Source organism: Pseudophryne corroboree, chromosome 2, assembly GCF_028390025.1.
Source record: "Pseudophryne corroboree isolate aPseCor3 chromosome 2, aPseCor3.hap2, whole genome shotgun sequence".
Classification (NCBI taxonomy): domain Eukaryota; kingdom Metazoa; phylum Chordata; class Amphibia; order Anura; family Myobatrachidae; genus Pseudophryne; species Pseudophryne corroboree.
Window position 1 is genome coordinate 266,112,028 of NC_086445.1, and position 18,812 is coordinate 266,130,839.

Here is an 18,812-nt window from a genome sequence, read left to right on the forward strand (position 1 = left end):
CTGGCTCTGTAAAGGGGGACGGCGGCGCGGCTCCGGGACCGAACACCAAGGCCAGTTCCATGCGGTCGATCCCTCTGGAGCTAATGGTGTCCAGTAGCCTAAGAAGCCCAAGCTAGCTGCAAGCAGGTAGGTTCGCTTCTTCTCCCCTTAGTCCCTCGCTGCAGTGAGCCTGTTGCCAGCAGGTCTCACTGTAAAATAAAAAACCTAATTATATACTTTCTTTTTAGAAGCTCAGGAGAGCCCCTAGTGTGCATCCAACCTCGGCCGGGCACAAAATCTAACTGAGGCTTGGAGGAGGGTCATAGTGGGAGGAGCCAGTGCACACCAGGTGACCTAAAAGCTTTCTTTAGTTGTGCCCAGTCTCCTGCGGAGCCGCTATTCCCCATGGTCCTTTCGGAGTTCCCAGCATCCACTAGGACGTCAGAGAAATAGGCACAAACACCTCCCCAAGTGTTGCCATCTATGCATCATATGACAACAATACTGCTTGGATTTGTACACTGTAGAGGGTAACGGGGCAAGGATGGGCCAGCTATATTGAGTTCCAAATATAGATATATACAAATGTACAAATGGTGTATGCACCCTGGTGCTCCCCTGTTTGATGCAAGTATGAAGGAAGACAGAAAACAATTAGAAATGTATAAAGTATAAATAAAACTATATGCTGCTGTTAGGTAATGATGATCCTGCAATGGAGAGTGTATCGTTCTAAATATTCCTCCCAAGGGTGGTCGGAATGTACCAGGGTAGATAAAGACAGAAATTCCAACAATGTGTAATAATGTCTGACTGTCAGAGAATCCATGCAAAGGACAGTGGAATGCTCTAGTTTTCCCAATGTGAGGAATCAGATAAGGGGGGGGGATGTGCCCCCCAACTCACAGCAATAGGAGTAAGTTCAAATATACAAAGGTATCTTTGATTTCAATAGGAAACACTGCGAAGGATATATCTCAGATTGTACCATCACTCATCTCCAAGTTGATGAGGATTCCTTAATGGGTGTGTACCCCAACTCACAGTATAAACAAATCACATCAAGGTATCTTTAGACCCCCTTCTGGTCAAAGTTAAAATAGATATACACCCACTTTTTTCTGTATATGTATCCATTTTAACTTTTTAGCTATTTTTTTCTGTATGAATAAATCTACTTTTATGCTACCACTGAATATGATTCATCAACCAAGGAAAAGATACCTTTATACACACACACACACATAACCAGTTATCGTGAGTACTTGTATACAATACTATGTTGACCAGAAGGGGGTCTAAACAAACCTTGATGTGATTGTTTATACTGAGAGTTGGGGTATGCAGCCGTTAAGGAATCCTTATCAAGTTGGGGATGAGTGATGTTAAGGCCAGTACTCACGGCCCGATGCGGGAGAGATGAGTGCTGAGCGAACCGCTCAGCACACATCCCTCCCGGCGCTCAGCACATCGCGATCTGTGCTGAGCGTGCGGGGGGGGGGGGGGGGGCGCTCATTTCACCCTCCGTGTGTAGCTTTAACAGCGATAGCGATGCGTGGGGCTGCGCATCGCTATCGCTGTTAGGGCTACACACAGAGCGATCTTGCTGAAAATCTAAGTAATCTAGTCAGATTGCTTAGATTATCGCTCCGTGTGTACCCCACTTTACAATCTGAGATAGTTAGGTCCAAAAATATTGGGACATCGACAATTCTCATATTTTGGGCTCTATACAACACCACAATGGATTTGAAATGAAACAAACAAGATGTGCTTTAACTGTAGACTTTCCGCTTTAATTTGAGGGTATTTACATCCAAATCAGGTGAACGGTGTAGGAATTACAACGGTTTCTATATGTGACTCACTTTTTAAGGGACCAAAAGTAATGGGGACAATCGACTCAAAAGCTATTTCATGGACAGGAGTGGGCTATTCCCTCGTTATTTCATCATCAATTAAGCAGGTAAAAGGTCTGGAGTAGATTCCAAGTGTGACATTTGCATTTGGAATCTGTTGCTGTCGACTCTCAATATGAGATCCAAAGAGCTGCCACTATCAGTGAAGCAAGCCATCAAAAATGAAAAATCAAAACAAACCCATCAGAGACATAGCAAAAAAATAAGAATTTACTCACCGGTAATTCTATTTCTCGTAGTCCGTAGTGGATGCTGGGAACTCCGTAAGGACCATGGGGGATAGCGGGCTCCGAAGGAGGCTGGGCACTTTAGAAAGATCTTAGACTACCTGGTGTGCACTGGCTCCTCCCACTATGACCCTCCTCCAAGCCTCAGTTAGGACACCGTGCCCGGACGAGCGTACACAATAAGGAAGGATTTTGAATCCCGGGTAAGACTCATACCAGCCACACCAATCACACCGTATAACTCGTGATATGAAACCCAGTTAACAGTATGAAACAACTGAGCCTCTCAACAAATGGCTCAACAATAACCCGATTTAGTTAACAATAACTATGTACAAGTATTGCAGATAAACCGCACTTGGGATGGGCGCCCAGCATCCACTACGGACTACGAGAAATAGAATTACCGGTGAGTAAATTCTTATTTTCTCTGACGTCCTAGTGGATGCTGGGAACTCCGTAAGGACCATGGGGATTATACCAAAGCTCCCAAACGGGCGGGAGAGTGCGGATGACTCTGCAACACCGAATGAGAGAACTCCAGGTCCTCCTCAGCCAGGGTATCAAATTTATATAATTTTGCAAACGTGTTTGCCCCTGACCAAGTAGCAGCTCGGCAAAGTTGTAAAGCCGAGACCCCTCGGGCAGCCGCCCAAGATGAGCCCACCTTCCTTGTGGAATGGGCATTGACAGATTTTTGGCTGTGGCAGGCCTGCCACAGAATGTGCAAGCTGAATTGTACTACAAATCCAACGAGCAATAGTCTGTGTAGAAGCAGGAGCACCCAGCTTGTTGGGTGCATATAGGATAAACAGCGAGTCAGATTTTCTGACTCCAGCCGTTCTGGAAACATATATTTTCAGGGCCCTGACCACGTCTAACAACTTGGAGTCCTCCAAGTCCCTAGTAGCCGTAGGCACCACCATAGGCTGGTTCAGGTGAAACGCTGACACCACCTTAGGGAGAACTGGGGACGAGTCCTCAATTCTGCCCTATCCATATGGAAAATCAGATAAGGGCTTTTACATGATAAAGCCGCCAATTCTGATACTTGCCTGGCCGAAGCCAAGGCCAATAACATGACCACCTTCCACGTGAGATATTTCAGATCCACGGTTTTTAGTGGCTCAAACCAATGTGACTTTAAGAAACTCAACACGACGTTGAGATCCCAAGGTGCCACAGGAGGCACAAACGGGGGCTGACTATGCAGCACTCCTTTTATAAATGTCTGAACTTCAGGTACTGAAGCTAGTTCTTTTTGAAAGAAAATCGACAGAGCCAAGATCTGTACCTTAATGGAACCCAATTTAAGGCCCATAGTCACTCCTGCTTGCAGGAAATGCAGAAATCGACCTAGTTGAAATTCCTCTGTTGGGGCCCTTTCGGCCTCACACCATGCAACATATTTTCGCCATATGCGGTGATAATGAGTTGCTGTAACCTCTTTCCTGGCTTTAGTAAGCGTAGGAATGACTTCCTCCGGAATGCCCTTTTCCTTCAGGATCCGGCGTTCAACCGCCATGCCGTCAAACGCAGCCGCGGTAAGTCTTGGAACAGACAGGGCCCCTGCTGCTGCAGGTCCTGTCTGAGTGGCAGAGGCCATGGGTCCTCTGATATAAATTCTTGAAGTTCTGGGTACCAAGCTCTTCTTGGCCATCCACGAGTATCGTTCTTACTCCTCGCCTTCTTATTATTCTCAGTACCTTTGGTATGAGAGGCAGAGGGGAGAACACATAAACCGACTGGTACACCCACGGTGTTACCAGAGCGTCCATAGCTATCGCCTGAGGGTCCCTTGACCTGGTGCAATATCTTTTATAGCTTTTTGTTGAGGCGGGACGCCATCATGTCCACCTGTGGCCTTTCCCAATGGTGTACAATCCTATTGGAAGACTTCTGGAGGAAGTCCCCATTCTCCCGGGTGGAGATCGTGTCTGTTGAGAAGATCTGCTTCCCAGTTGTCCACTCCGGGAATGAACACCGCTGACAGTGCTAACACATGAATTTCCGCCTATCGGAGAATCCTTGTGGCTTCTGCCATCGCCATCCTGCTTCTTGTGCCGCCCTGTTGGTTTACATGGGCGACTGCCGTGATGTTGTCTGATTGGATCAGTACCGGCTGGTTTTGAAGCAGAGGCCTTGCCGGCCTCAGGGCATTGTAAATGGCCCTCAGGTCCAGAATATTTATGTGTAGGGAAATAACCTGACTTGACCAAAGTCCCTGGAAGTTTCTTCCCTGTGCGACTGCCCCCCAGCCTCAAAGGCTGGAATCCATGGTCACTAGGACCTAGTCCTGTATGCCGAACCTGCGGCCCTCTTGAAGATGGGCACTCTGCAGCCACCACAGTAGAGATACCCTGGTCCTTGGAGACAGGGTTATCAGCCTATGCATCGGAAGATGCGATCCGGACCACTTGTCCAACAGGTCCCTCTGAAAAGTTCTTGTATGGAACCTGCCTAATGGGATTGCTTCGTAGGAAGCTATCATTTTTCCCAGGACTCGCGTGCAATGATGCACCGCTACCTATTTTGGCTTCAGGAGGTCTCTGACTAGAGATGACAACTCCTTGGCTTTCTCCTCCGGGAGAAACACTTTCTGGTTTATGTCCAGAACCATCCCCAGGAACAGTAGACGTGTCATAGGAACCAGCTGTGACTTTGGACTGTTTAGAATCCAACCATGCTGTTGTAGCACTTTCCAAAATAGTGCTACCCCGACTACCAACTGCTCCTTGGACCTCGCCCTTATAACGAGATTGTCCAAGTACGGGATAATTACAACTCCCTTTTTTCGAAGGAGTATCATCATTTCGGCCATTACCTTGATAAAACAGCCTCGGTGCCATGTACAGTCCAAACGGCAGTGTCTGGACTTGGTAATGGTAATCCTGTACCACAAATCTGAGGTACTCCTGGCGAGGATGGTAAATGGGGACATGCAGGTAAGCATCCTTGATGTCCCGGGGTACCATGTAATCCCCCTCGTCCAGGCTTGCAATAACCGCCCTGAGCGATTCCATCTTGAACTTGAATTTTTTTATGTATGTGTTCAAGGATTTTAAATATAAAATGGGTCACACCGAACCTTGCGGTTTCGGTACCCCAACCCGTGTGGAATAGTAACCCCGTCCTTGTTGAAGTAGGGGCACCTTGAGTATTACCTGCTGGGAATACCGCTTATTAAATGCCTCTAGCACAGCCTCCCTGCCTGAGGGAGTTGTCAGCAAGGCATATTTTAGGAAACGGCTGGGGGGAGACATCTCGAATTCCAGCTTGTACCCCTGAAATACTACTTGAAAGAAACAGGGATCCACCTGTGAGCGAGCCCACTAATTGCTGAAATTTTTGAGACGGCCCCCCACCGTTCCTGGCTACACCTGTGGAGTACCCGCGTCATGGTGTGGACTCACAGGAGGCGGGGGAAGAATCTTGATTCTGGGAACAGGCTGACTGGTGCAGCTTTTTTATAAGCCTCCTCATTCAACATGTCGACACAGCCGTACCGACACACCGCAGACACATAGGGAATGCTCTAAACGAGGACAGGACCCACAAAAGCCCTTTGGGGGGACAGAGTGAGAGTATGCCAGCACACACCAGAGCGCTATATAATGCAGGGACTAACTGAGTTATGTCCCCTATAGCTGCTGTTTTTATATATAATGTATACTGCGCCTAAATTTAGTGCCCCCCCTCTCTTTATTAACCCTTTTCTGTAGTGTAGACTGCAGGGGAGAGCTAGGGAGCTTCCTTCCAGCGGAGCTGTGAGGGAAAATGGCGCCAGTGTGCTGAGGAGATAGGCTCCGCCCCTTTTTTGCGGCCTATTCTCCCGTTTTTTATGGAATTCTGGCAGGGGTATTTACCTCATATATAGCCCCTGGGGCTATATATTGAGGTATTTTAGCCAGCCAAGGTGTTTTTATTGCTGCCTCAGGGCGCCCCCCCCAGCGCCCTGCACCCTCAGTGACCGGAGTGTGAAGTGTGTGAGAGGAGCAATGGCGCACAGCTGCAGTGCTGTGCGCTACCTTGGTGAAGACTGATGTCTTCATGCCGCCGATTTTCCGGACCATCTTCTTGCTTCTGGCTCTGTAATGGGGACGGCGGCGCGGCTCCGGGACCGAACATCAAGGCTGGGCCTGCGGTCGATCCCTCTGGAGCTAATGGTGTCCAGTAGCCTAAGAAGCCCAATCCGGCTGCAAGCAGGCGAGTTCGCTTCTTCTCCCCTTAGTCCCTCAGTCCCTCGCTGCAGTGAGCCTGTTGCCAGCAGGTCTCACTGAAAATAAAAAAATCTAAGACTATTACTTTCTAAGAGCTCAGGAGAGCCCCTAGTGTGCATCCAACCTCGGCCGGGCACGAAATCTAACTGAGGCTTGGAGGAGGGTCATAGTGGGAGGAGCCAGTGCACACCAGGTAGTCTAAGATCTTTCTAGAGTGCCCAGCCTCCTTCGGAGCCCGCTATCCCCCATGGTCCTTACGGAGTTCCCAGCATCCACTAGGACGTCAGAGAAATAAGATTTTACTCACCGGTAAATCTATTTCTCGTAGTGGATGCTGGGGACTCCGTAAGGAACATGGGGAATAGACGGGCTCCGCAGGAGACTGGGCACTCTAAAGAAAGATTTAGTTCTACCTGGTGTGCACTGGCTCCTCCCTCTATGCCTCTCCTCCAGGCCTCAGTTAAGGAAACTGTGCCCGGAAGAGCCGACATTACAAGGAAAGGATTTTGGAATCCAGGGTAAGACTCATACCAGCCACACCAATCACACCGTATAACTCGTGATAAACTTACCCAGTTAACAGTATGAACAACAACAGAGCATCAAACAACAGATGCCAACATAACCCTTTTATTAAGCAATAACTATATACACGTATTGCAGAAAGTCCGCACTTGGAACGGGCGCCCAGCATCCACTACGGACTACGAGAAATAGACTTACCGGTGAGTAAAATCTTATTTTCTCTAACGTCCTAGTGGATGATGGGGACTCCATAAAGACCATGGGGATTATACCAAAGCTTCCAAACGGGCGGGAGAGTGCGGATGACTCTGCAGCACCGAATGGGCAAACACAAGGTCCTCCTCAGCCAGGGTATCAAACTTATACAACTTTGCAAAGGTGTTTGAACCCGACCAAGTAGCTGCTCGGCAAAGTTGTAATGCCGAGACCCCTCGGGCAGCCGCCCAAGAAGAGCCCACTTTCCTTGTGGAATGGGCTTTCACTGATTTTGGATGCGGCAAACCAGCCGCAGAATGAGCCTGCTGAATCGTGTTACAGATCCAGCGAGCAATAGTCTGCTTTGAAGCAGGAGCACCCAGCTTGTTGGATGCATACAGGATAAACAGCGAGTCAGTTTTTCTGACTCCAGCCGTCCTGGCTACATAAATCTTCAAAGCCCTGACTACATCAAGCAACTTGGAGTCCTCCAAGTCACGAGTAGCCGCAGGCACCACAATAGGTTCGTTCAAATGAAAAGATGACACCACCTTCGGCAGAAATTGCGGACGAGTCCGTAATTCTGCCCTGTCCGTATGGAAAACCAGATAGGGGCTTTTACATGACAAAGCCGCCAATTCTGACACACGCCTAGCCGAAGCTAAGGCCAATAGCATGACCACTTTCCACGTGAGATACTTTAGCTCCACGGTCTTAAGTGGCTCAAACCAGTGAGATTTCAGGAAACTCAACACCACGTTAAGATCCCAAGGTGCCACTGGAGGCACAAAAGGGGGCTGAATATGCAGCACTCCCTTTACAAACGTCTGAACTTCAGGAAGCGAAGCCAGTTCCTTTTGAAAGAAAATGGATAGGGCTGAAATCTGGACCTTTATGGATCCTAATTTTAAGCCCATAGTCACTCCTGACTGTAGGAAGTGCAGGAACCGGCCCAGCTGGAATTCCTCTGTAGGAGCCTTCCTGGCCTCACACCAAGCAACATATTTTCGCCATATACGGTGATAACGCTTTGCTGTCACGTCCTTCCTAGCCTTTATCAGCGTAGGAATAACTTCATCCGGAATGCCTTTTTACGCTAGGATCCGGCGTTCAACCGCCATGCCGTCAAACGCAGCAGCGGTAAGTCTTGGAACAGACAGGGCCCTTGTTGCAACAGGTCATGTCTGAGAGGCAGAGGCCATGGGTCCTCTGTGAGCATTTCTTGCAATTCCGGGTACCAAGTCCTTCTTGGCCAATCCGGAACAATGAGTATTGTTCTCACTCCTCTTTTTCTCACAATTCTCAGCACCTTTGGTATGAGAGGAAGAGGAGGAAACACATAGACCGACTGGAACACCCACGGTGTTACAAGTGCGTCCACAGCTATCGCCTGAGGGTCTCTTGACCTGGCGCAATACCTTTTTAGCTTTATGTTGAGACGGGACGCCATCATGTCCACCTGTGGCAGTTCCCATCGATTTGCAATTTGCGTGAAGACTTCTTGATGAAGTCCCCACTCTCCCGGGTGGAGGTCGTGCCTGCTGAGGAAGTCTGCTTCCCAGTTGTCCACTCCCGGAATGAACACTGCTGACAGTGCTAGTACGTGATTCTCCGCCCAACGAAGAATCCTTGTGGCTTCTGCCATTGCCACCCTGCTTCTTGTGCCGCCCTGGCGGTTTACATGGGCCACTGCAGTAATGTTGTCTGACTGAATCAGCACTGGTTGGTTTCGAAGCAGAGGCTCCGCTTGACTCAGGGCGTTGTATACGGCCCTTAATTCCAGGATATTGATGTGCAGACAAGTCTCCTGACTTGACCACAGCCCCTGGAAGTTTCTTCCCTGAGTGACTGCCCCCCATCCTCGGAGGCTTGCATCCGTGGTCACCAGGACCCAGTCCTGTATGCCGAACCTGCGGCCCTCAAGGAGGTGAGCACTTTGCAGCCACCACAGAAGAGACTCCCTGGCCCTGGGGGACAGGGTGATCAGCCGATGTATCTGAAGATGCGATCCGGACCACTTGTCCAACAGATCCCACTGAAAGATCCTCGCATGGAACCTGCCGAAGGGAATGGCTTCGTATGACGCCACCATCTTTCCCAGGACTCGCGTGCACTGATGCACCGATACCTGTTTTGGTTTTAGGAGGTCTCTGACCAGAGTCACGAGCTCCTGAGCCTTTTCCTCCGGGAGAAACACCTTTTTCTGGCTAGTGTCCAGAATCATGCCCAGGAAGGGCAGACGCGTCGTAGGAATCAGCTGCGACTTTGGAATATTCAGAATCCAGCCGTGCTGTCGCAACACTTCCTGAGAGTGTGCTACGCTGATCAGCAACCGCTCCCTGGACCTCGCCTTTATGAGGAGATCGTCCAAGTATGGGATAATCGTAACCCCTTGCTTCCGAAGGAGCACCATAATTTCCGCCATCACCTTGGTAAATATTCTCGGTGCCGTGGACAGGCCCAACGGCAACGTCTGGAATTGGTAATGACAGTCCTGTACCACAAACCTGAGGTACTCCTGATAAGGTGGATAAATGGGGACATGCAAGTACGCATCCTTGATGTCCAGAGACAACATAAAATCCCCTTCCTCCAGGCTTGCAATGACCGCTCTGAGCGATTCCATCTTGAACTTTAATTTCTTCAGATAAATGTTCAGGGATTTTAAATTCAAAATAGGTCTGACCGAACCGTCCGGTTTCGGTACCACAAACATAGTGGAATAGTAACCCCTTCCCTGTTGAAGGAGGGGTACCTTCACTACCACCTGCTGGAGATATAGCTTGTGAATTGCTGCCAACACTACCTCCCTTTCCATGGGGGAAGCTGGCAAGGCCGATTTTAGGTAACGGTGAGGGGGCGTCACCTCAAATTCCAGCTTGTATCCCTGAGACACAATTTGTATAGGCCAAGGATCCACCCGTGGCGCGAACCCACTGGTGGCTGAAATTTCGGAGACGCGCCCCCACCGCTCCTGGCTCCGGAGCCCCAGCGTCATGCGGTGGATTTAGTGAAAGCCGGGGAGGACTTTTGTTCCTGGGAACTAGCTGCATGGTGCAGTTTTTTTCCTCTACCCCTGCCTCTGGCAAGAAAGGATGCACCTCTGACCTTCTTGCTTTTTTGTGAACGAAAGGACTGCATTTGGTAATACGGTGCTTTCTTTGGCTGTGAGGGAATATATGGCAAGAAATTTGACTTCCCAGCCGTAGCTGTGGAAACTAGGTCCGAGAGACCGTCCCCAAACAATTCCTCACTCTTATAAGGTAACACCTCCATGTGTTTTTTAGAGTCGGCATCACCTGTCCATTGCAGAGTCCATAGGACCCTTCTGGCAGAAATCGACATTGCGTTTATTCTAGAGCCCAGCAGGCAAATGTCCCTCTGGGCATCCCGCATATATAGGACAGCGTCTTTGATATGCCCTAGGGTCAGTAAAATAGTCTCCCTGTCCAGGGTATCTATCTCCTCAGACAGATTATCTGTCCATACTGCTGCAGCACTACACATCCAGGCCGAAGCAATTGCTGGCCTCAGAAGAGTACCAGAATGTGTATAAACAGACTTCAGGATACCTTCCTGCTTTCTATCCGCAGGATCCTTTAGGGCGGCCGTATCCTGTGACGGCAGGGCCACCTTCTTAGATAAGCGTGTCAACGCTTTGTCTACCCTAGGGGAGGATTCCCAGCGTAACCTATCCGTTGCCGGGAAAGGATACGCCATAAGTAATCTTTTGGAAACCAGTACTTTCCTATCAGGGGAATCCCACGCTTTTTCACATAACTCATTTAATTCATGTGAAGGGGGAAAAGTCACTTCTTGCTTTTTCTCCCCAAACATATAAACCCTCTTGTCAGGGACAGGGTTTTCCTCCGATATGTGCAATACATCCTTCATTGCTATAATCATGTATAGTCATTTTAGGCTGCAATTTTGCATCATCGTCATCGACACTGGAGTCAGAATCCGTGTCGACATCTGTATCAACCAACTGGGATAGTGGGTGCTTTTGAGACCCTGACGGCCCCTGAGCTGTAGAATCAGACATGGGTTGAGACCCTGACTGATTATCCAACCTTTTATGCAAGGAGCTTACGTTATCATTTAACACCTTCCACATATCCATCCAATCAGGTGTCGGCGGCGACACCACACTCACTTGCACTTGTTCTGCCTCCACGTAACCGTCCTCATCAAACATGTCGACACAAACGTACCGACACACCGCACACACACAGGGAATGCTCTAATTGAGGGCAGGGCCCCACAAGGCCTTTTGGGGAGACAGAGAGAGAGTATGCCAGCACACACCCCCGCGCTATATAACTCAGGGATTACACAGTAACTTAGTGTTTACCCAGTAGCTGCTGTTTATGATAATTTGCGCCTAAATTTATGTGCCCCCCCTCTCTTTTTACCCTTTTTCTACCTTGATACTGCAGGGGAGAGCCTGGGGAGCTTCCTCTCAGCGGAGCTGTGGAGAGAAAATGGCGCCGGTTAGTGCTGAGGAAGAATGCTCCGCCCCCTCAGCGGCGGGCTTCTGTCCCGGGTCTGTGTAAATAAAATGGCGGGGGCTCGTACATATATACAGTGCTCAGCTGTATATATGTGTCTTTTTGCCAAGAGGTATCCTAATTGCTGCCCAGGGCGCCCCCCCCCTGCGCCCTACAGTGACCGGAGTGTGTGGGTAGTGTGGGCGCAATGGCGCACAGCTGCAGTGCTGTGCGCTACCTCATGTAAAGACAGGAGTCTTCTGCCGCCGATTTCGATGTCTTCTTGCTTCCGCCGGCTTCTGTCTTCTGGCTCTGCGAGGGGGGCGGCGGCACGGCTCCGGGAACGGACGACCAAGGTTAAGATCCTGTGTTCGAAACCTCTGGAGCTAATGGTGTCCAGTAGCCTAAGAAGCACAACCTAGCCGCAGTTAGTAGGTTTGCTTCTCTGCCCTCAGTCCCTCGTAGCAGAGAGTCTGTTGCCAGCAGAAGCTCTCTGAAAATAAAAAACCTAACTAAAATACTTTCTTATTAGCAAGCTCAGGAGAGCTCACTAAAAGCACCCAGCTCTGGCCGGGCACAGATTCTAACTGAGGTCTGGAGGAGGGGCATAGAGGGAGGAGCCAGTGCACACCAGGTAGTACTAAATCTTTATTTAGAGTGCCCAGTCTCCTGCGGAGCCCGTCTATTCCCCATGGTCCTTACGGAGTCCCCAGCATCCACTAGGATGTTAGAGAAACATTAGGTGTGGCCAAATCAACTGTTTGGAACATTCTTAAAAAGAAAGAACGCACCGGAGAGCTCAGCAACACCAGAAGACCACGGAAAACAACTGTGGTGGATGACAGAAGAATTATATCCCTGGTGAAGAAAAACCCCTTCACAACAGTTGCCCAGATCAACACCACTCTCCATGAGGTAGGTGTATATGTGTCAAAGTCAACAATCAAGAGAAGACTTCACAAGAGTGAGTATAGAGGGTTCACCACAAGATGTAAACCATTGGTGAGCCACAAAAACAGGAAGACCAGATTAGAGTTTGCCAAACAACATCTAAAAGAGCCTTTAAAGTTCTGGAACAACATCCTATGGACAGATGAGACAAAGATCAACTTGTACCAGAGTGATGGGTAGAGAAAAGCAGGAAAGGAACTGCTCATGATCCAAAACATACCACCTCATCAGTGAAGCATGGTGGTGGTAGTGTCATGGCGTAGGCATGTATGGCTGCCAATGGAACTGGATCCCTTGTATTTATTGATAATGTGACTGCTGACAAAAGCAGCAGGATGAATTCTGAAGTGTTTCGGGAATTATTATCTGCTCATGTTCAGTCAAATGCTCCAGAACTCATTGGACGGCGCTTCACAGTGCAGATGGACAATGGGGTCGATTCAATTCAGCAACAGTTGAATAGCGCCGGGAATTAGCTCCCGACGCTATTCAATTCAGCTAAAGTTAAGTCGGAGAACGCCCGTTCTCGCCGACTTAACTGGTTGTTTTGTCAGGAGAACGAGCACTCTCTGACTTAACTACCCGCGGTGATGCTGATTCCCGACAGAATCAGCCTCGCGGCAGCTCTTTTGTCGGTTTTCTTCTCTCACCCCCCGGGACTGAGAAGAATTCCCGACAATTGAGGGTACCTAGTCGCTGTATTGAATAGCGTCGGGAGCTAATTCCCGGCGCTATTCAACTGTTGCTGAATTGAATTGACCCCAATGACCCAAAGCATACTGCGAAAACAACCAAAGAATATTTTAAGGCAAATAAGTGGAATGTTATGCAATGGCCAAGTCAATCACCTGACCTGAATCCGATTGAGCATGCATTTCACTTGATGAAGACAAAACGGAGGGGAAAATGCCCCAAGAACAAGCAGGAACTGAAGACATTTGCAGTAGAGGCCTGGCAGAGCATCACCAGGGATGAAACCCAGCGTCTGGTGATGTCTATGCGTTCCAGACTTCAGGCTGTAATTGACTGTTAAGGATTTGCAACAAAGTATTAAAAAGTGAAAGTTTGATTTAGGATTGTTTAGTTTGTCTCATTACTTTTGGTCCTTAAAAAGTGGGAGGCACATATAGAAACCGTTGTAATTCCTACACCATTCACCTGATTTGGATGTAAATACCCTCAAATGAAAGTGGAAAGTCTGCAGTTAAAGCAGATCTTGTTTGTTTCATTTCAAATCCATTGTGGTGGTGCACAGAGCCCAAAATATGAGAATTGTGTCGATGTCCCAATATTTATGGACCTGGCTGTATATCCCTTGCAGTCTTTCCTATTGAAATCAAAGATACCTTGATATAGGTGTGTCATCCTTGCTGCAGACACGCTAAACAGCCCTTTAAGTCGCGCTATATACATATATACACACACACACACATACATACCACTCCAGTGTCTGCCGGCACTCACTCTAAATACCCCAACTGCTCAGGTGCCCATCAGTAAACAGTAATATCCAGTAGCAACATAGTCTGATAATGACATCTGTATTGGATGTTGAATCAAAATGTTTTCAGAGCTTCTGCCCCGTCCTCTGTAGATGATGTCCAGCTGTAGATGTTGTCCTGAGGACGGGGCAGAAGCTCCGAAAACGTTTGATTCAACATGTTCCAATCTACAGTGCGGCATAAGTGTTTTGTGAGAACAAGGCTAGACATGTGCAGCAAATGTTAATCAATCCCAATAATAGATCACTGTTTCTCAATTCCAGTCCTCAAATAACTCAAACAAGCCGGGTTTTTAGAATATCCTTAATCATTTAAGGCGATTCATTGCGTTTGTAGGAAAATGTAGAGGGAAACTCGCAAAACATGACCTGTTGGGAGTATATTAGTATTGCTGGTGCTTTATACAAGCAGTACTGTTTGTATGTCCTAAACGATTTAATAAGAAATTGGAAGAATGATTACGATAAATGATCAATTTTACATTCAAATGGATATTCTCTCACACATATTTTATAGTTCAGCTAAAAGAAATAAAAATAAAAGGTGTTGTAATGACCTGTATAACAAGGGTACTTTATCCTTACTGAAATGTGTATTATCAGATGAAGCATAAGCAGTGTTTTCATATATGATCATTAAAACATACCTCCAGCATTGCATCTACGTGCGATTTCCCAGTACACCAATCCAAGAGCATAAATGTCTGCACATTTAAAGGAGTCAAAATGCTTCATATTTATAGATTCATCCAGCACTTCAGGAGCCATATACCTGCATTATGGAAATAAAGAAACCGCTTTAGATGGTAAACTTTCCCTTACGGTACACCCTTAAGTAGTAACTAAGAATTACACCTTCTTTAATATATATGTATATATTTTATATATAGAAAATCCCACACTCTCACCCAATTGAGTAAATGCTCAAGTCGCTGTTTCTCCTCTGCTCTTACTGCTACTAATTAGTAAATACCTTGTTGCCTTGCTACATTGGCTGTACACCTTGAGGAAGGTCCCGGTTGGTTCTATTGGTATTTGAAGAGCATTTTCTCTATTTTGTGAATAAATTATCACGTTATTGCTTTTTGATAAACTGAAGGTCTGGAGAGTGCTATCATTCCCATACGTGGGAATCTCTGTACTATGTATATACTTTAGATATTTGTGTATGTGGTTGTGTCATTAAATATCACACACATACACACAGATCAGCCATAACATTAAAACAATTGACAGGTGAAGTGAATTACATTGATTCATTGATTATCTTATTACAATGGCACCAGTCAAGGGGTAGGATATATCTGGCACCAAGTGAACACTCAGGGCCTTACTCCGGTTTGTAAGCAAATCAAAAAAGCATGCAACTGGGCGAAAACATGCTGCACTGCAGGTGGGGCAGATGTAACATGTGCAGAGAGATTTAGATTTGGGTGGGGTGTATTCAAACTGAAATCTAAACTGCAGTTTAAAAATAAAGCAGCCAGTATTTACCCTGCACAGAAATAATATAACCCTCCTAAATGTAAATCTCTCTGCACGTTACATCTGCCCCACCTGCAGTGCACATGGCTTTGCCTAGTTGCTTGCTTTCTTCGTTTGCCTCCACATCTGAAAAACCCCTTCAGTTCTTGAAGTTGATGTGTTGGAAGTCAAAAAAAAATGGGTAAATGTAAGAATCTGACAAGGGCCAAATTGTTGATGGCTAGATGACGGGATCAGAGCATCTCTAAAATGGCAGGTCTTGCGGGGTGTTCCCGGTTTGCAGTGGTTAGTACCTACCAAAAATGGTATAAAGAAAGACAACTGGTGACAGGGTCTGGACAATTGCTTTTCACTTCTGGACATCTCTGCCTTGCCAAAGAGACAAGCTCTGGAAATGCATTGGCAGCAGGTGACAGGAGCGCTGTTCCATACTGATAAGAGTTGATTTGGGACCTTGGTGGTGGGGAGACCAAGGTAGAGGATCCGGAGCCTTTATTTGCATGAACACCTTATAGGCCTTTTGTGGACACTTGGACTGTAATTACCCAACTTGTTTTTATTTCAATTATCTATTGTCAGAAATGAAAATAAATTGTGTGTGACAGATTTACACTATTCTTTATATCTGTTTTTTTCTCTATATATTAGACTATTATGCATCTTGGGGAAAACTTTTTAGAGGAGCCAATGGAAACAACGTTAAGGACCATCCAATCATCTGGAAGGTATTATTCTTGACTTCTGTGTATACTTGTTTGGGCCCCAAGCACACTTCCCTGGTTTTTTGTCTATATTTGTGTGTGCTATTTTGGTTATATGGGTATAACCTTTATCAAGACCAGCTGCTGGTGGTGGGCCTATATTACGCTAGGGTTCATCTTTTTCTAAATTTTCTGGAATTACACAAAGGGGTCACAGCACACAGTGCAACACAGGCTGCTGTGTAGCCACAGACCAGTCAGAGTACCCATGCTGACCACTGTCCATCGCCAAAAGCACCTACAATGGACAAATAAACATCATATCTGGACCATGGAGCAATGGAAGAAGGAGGTCTAGTCTGATGAATAACATTTTCTTTTGCATCATGTGGACAGCCGGGAGCTTGTGTCATTTACATGGGGAAGCGATGGTACCAGAATGCACTATGGACAGAAGGCAAGCCAGTGGAGGCAATGTGATTAACTGGGCAATGTTCTGCTGGGGTACCGTGGTTCCTGGCATTCATGGGGATGTTACTCTACATGTACCACCTACCTAAACAAACATTCTTGAACACCAAAGTACACCCCTTCATGGCAATGGTATTCCCTGATGGCAGTGGCCTCTTTCAGCAGGATAGTGTGCCCTGCCACACTGCAAATATAGTTCAGGAATGGTTTGATGAACATGACAAAGAGTTCAAGGTGTTGATTTAGCCTCCAAATTCCCCAGACTCCAATCTGATCGAGAATATGTGGAATGTGATGAATAAAGTCCATGCCATGGAAGCCCCACCTCGCCACTTACAGGACTTAAAGGACCTGCTGCTAACATCTTGGTGCCAGACACCACAGGACACTTTAAGAGGTCATGTGGAGTCCATGCCTCAACAAGTCAGTTATTTTATTAACACGACGGGGACCTAAACAATATCAGGTAGGTAGTTTTAATGTTATGGCTGATTGAGTGAGTATGTATGTATGTATTTATGTATGTAAAAACCTAATTTCAATCAAACAGGCATTTTGGTAGACAATGTGATGGCTACCACTTACTTCATCACATATGCGATTTAACTAAGATGTAGCCATCACACTGCCCAGGAAAGCGCCCTTTTGATTCAAATTAGGTTACACATTAGGGTAGATGTATTAAAAGACATTATTGGGTAGAAGTGGTATCAGCGTGCGTTTTGTGCGCTGATTTTGCTTATCTCTCATGTATTAAATTACTGCAGCTATTGATTTTGACAGCTGCAGTTGTCGCTGTACCATCACCACAGCAGGGACAGCTCTGTCCCTGGCTGCGGCGGCTGCTGGGCTGCATAGGAGATCTCACGTATGCCCAATGTAGCCGACCAGGAATGAGACACAGCACATCAGCACTAGACTGATGCGCTATAGGATCTAGCAGGGATCGCCGGAGAGGTGAGTTTTCACTCCTCTACTTCAGCAAAGATGTTTATACATCTTGTTGGTGTCAAAGCAGGACGCACTATATCTGCACGATTCGTGCAGGTATAATTCATCTATCCCATTGGTAGTTGGAACTGCTGCTGGAAAGGGGTCAGAGAGTGTTTTATTATATAGAGGTTAATGTGGAACGGTAGGCTTTTGCAGATTGGAACAGTAGCAACAGGTCTGATGTAAGCCACAGCTGGGCTGATCACTTCACCTTGTCTGCAGTCTTTAAAAATGTGTTTTGTTCAGTAGATCATTGTTCCTCTTGCCAGCAGGTGGCCAGGCAATAGCTTGGGGGGAGGTCTGGGGTTACGTTAGGAGCCATTTGGAATATCCACATACCTCCAAACATGACCCTCTCCAGGAGGGACAGCATGCTCTGTTCCTGGACTTCCCTCTTAATATGATTGCCGTCGCCTTTGATGAAACACCTTTCTTATAAATTAACTAGTTCAACAGCAATCATACATTAAAAGGGAAGTCCAGGAAAAGAGCAGTTTGTCCCTCCTGGAGAGGGTCATGTTGGGAGGTATGTATCCACAGTTTGTTCACTAACATTATTATTTATTGTACTATATACACAAATGTTATTATCGATGTGTGTTAATGCCACTGGTTTTGGATTATGTTAACATTTACAAATAGAAACATTTCCCACAAAGAACGCAGATGGACGACGAGAATTGACTCACCGTTTTGTCCCAACTCTCTGGTTTGGAGCGATGTCTATAGTGTCCGTAAGAGAATCATGGCGCACAGCAAGACCCAAGTCAGCAATGGCACACAAGCCGTTCTTCTTTACAAGTATATTTTTGGACTTAAGGTCCCGGTGAGCAATACCAGGCTTTCCTATAAAACAAGGCAGACATTAAATGATGCTATATATACCCTCAATATGGACTAATGGAAATAAAAACACAAACTTTTTCAACCTACCCTGAGTTCCAACAATCTCCATATGCAAATGAGCAAGGCCACTGGCTGCTGACAGGGCAAGCTTTATCATCCCCTCAATGTTTACTGGGTATCGGTTCAAATAGTCAAACAATGAACCATGTTCATGATAATCGGAGACAAGCCACAACTGAGTCCATGTTCCATTGTCTGCAAAAATAAGAATTTACTTACCGATAATTCTATTTCTCGGAGTCCGTAGTG

At 46.9% G+C, this 18,812-nt stretch overlaps 1 protein-coding gene across 2 annotated transcripts in view; it reads right to left on the reverse strand.

Annotated features, from left to right (window-relative positions):
* The window catches only part of ACVR1B (activin A receptor type 1B), a 133,383-nt gene that overhangs the window by 11,865 nt on the left and 102,706 nt on the right, over positions 1-18,812 (reverse strand). For both annotated transcript variants that reach the window (XM_063952783.1, XM_063952784.1), the window contains exons 5-7: positions 18,591-18,758; positions 18,347-18,503; positions 14,655-14,779 (exon numbers count right to left, since the gene is read on the reverse strand). In XM_063952783.1, the coding sequence (XP_063808853.1) occupies positions 14,655-14,779; positions 18,347-18,503; positions 18,591-18,758 (450 nt within the window). The remainder of the gene's footprint in view (positions 1-14,654; positions 14,780-18,346; positions 18,504-18,590; positions 18,759-18,812) is intronic.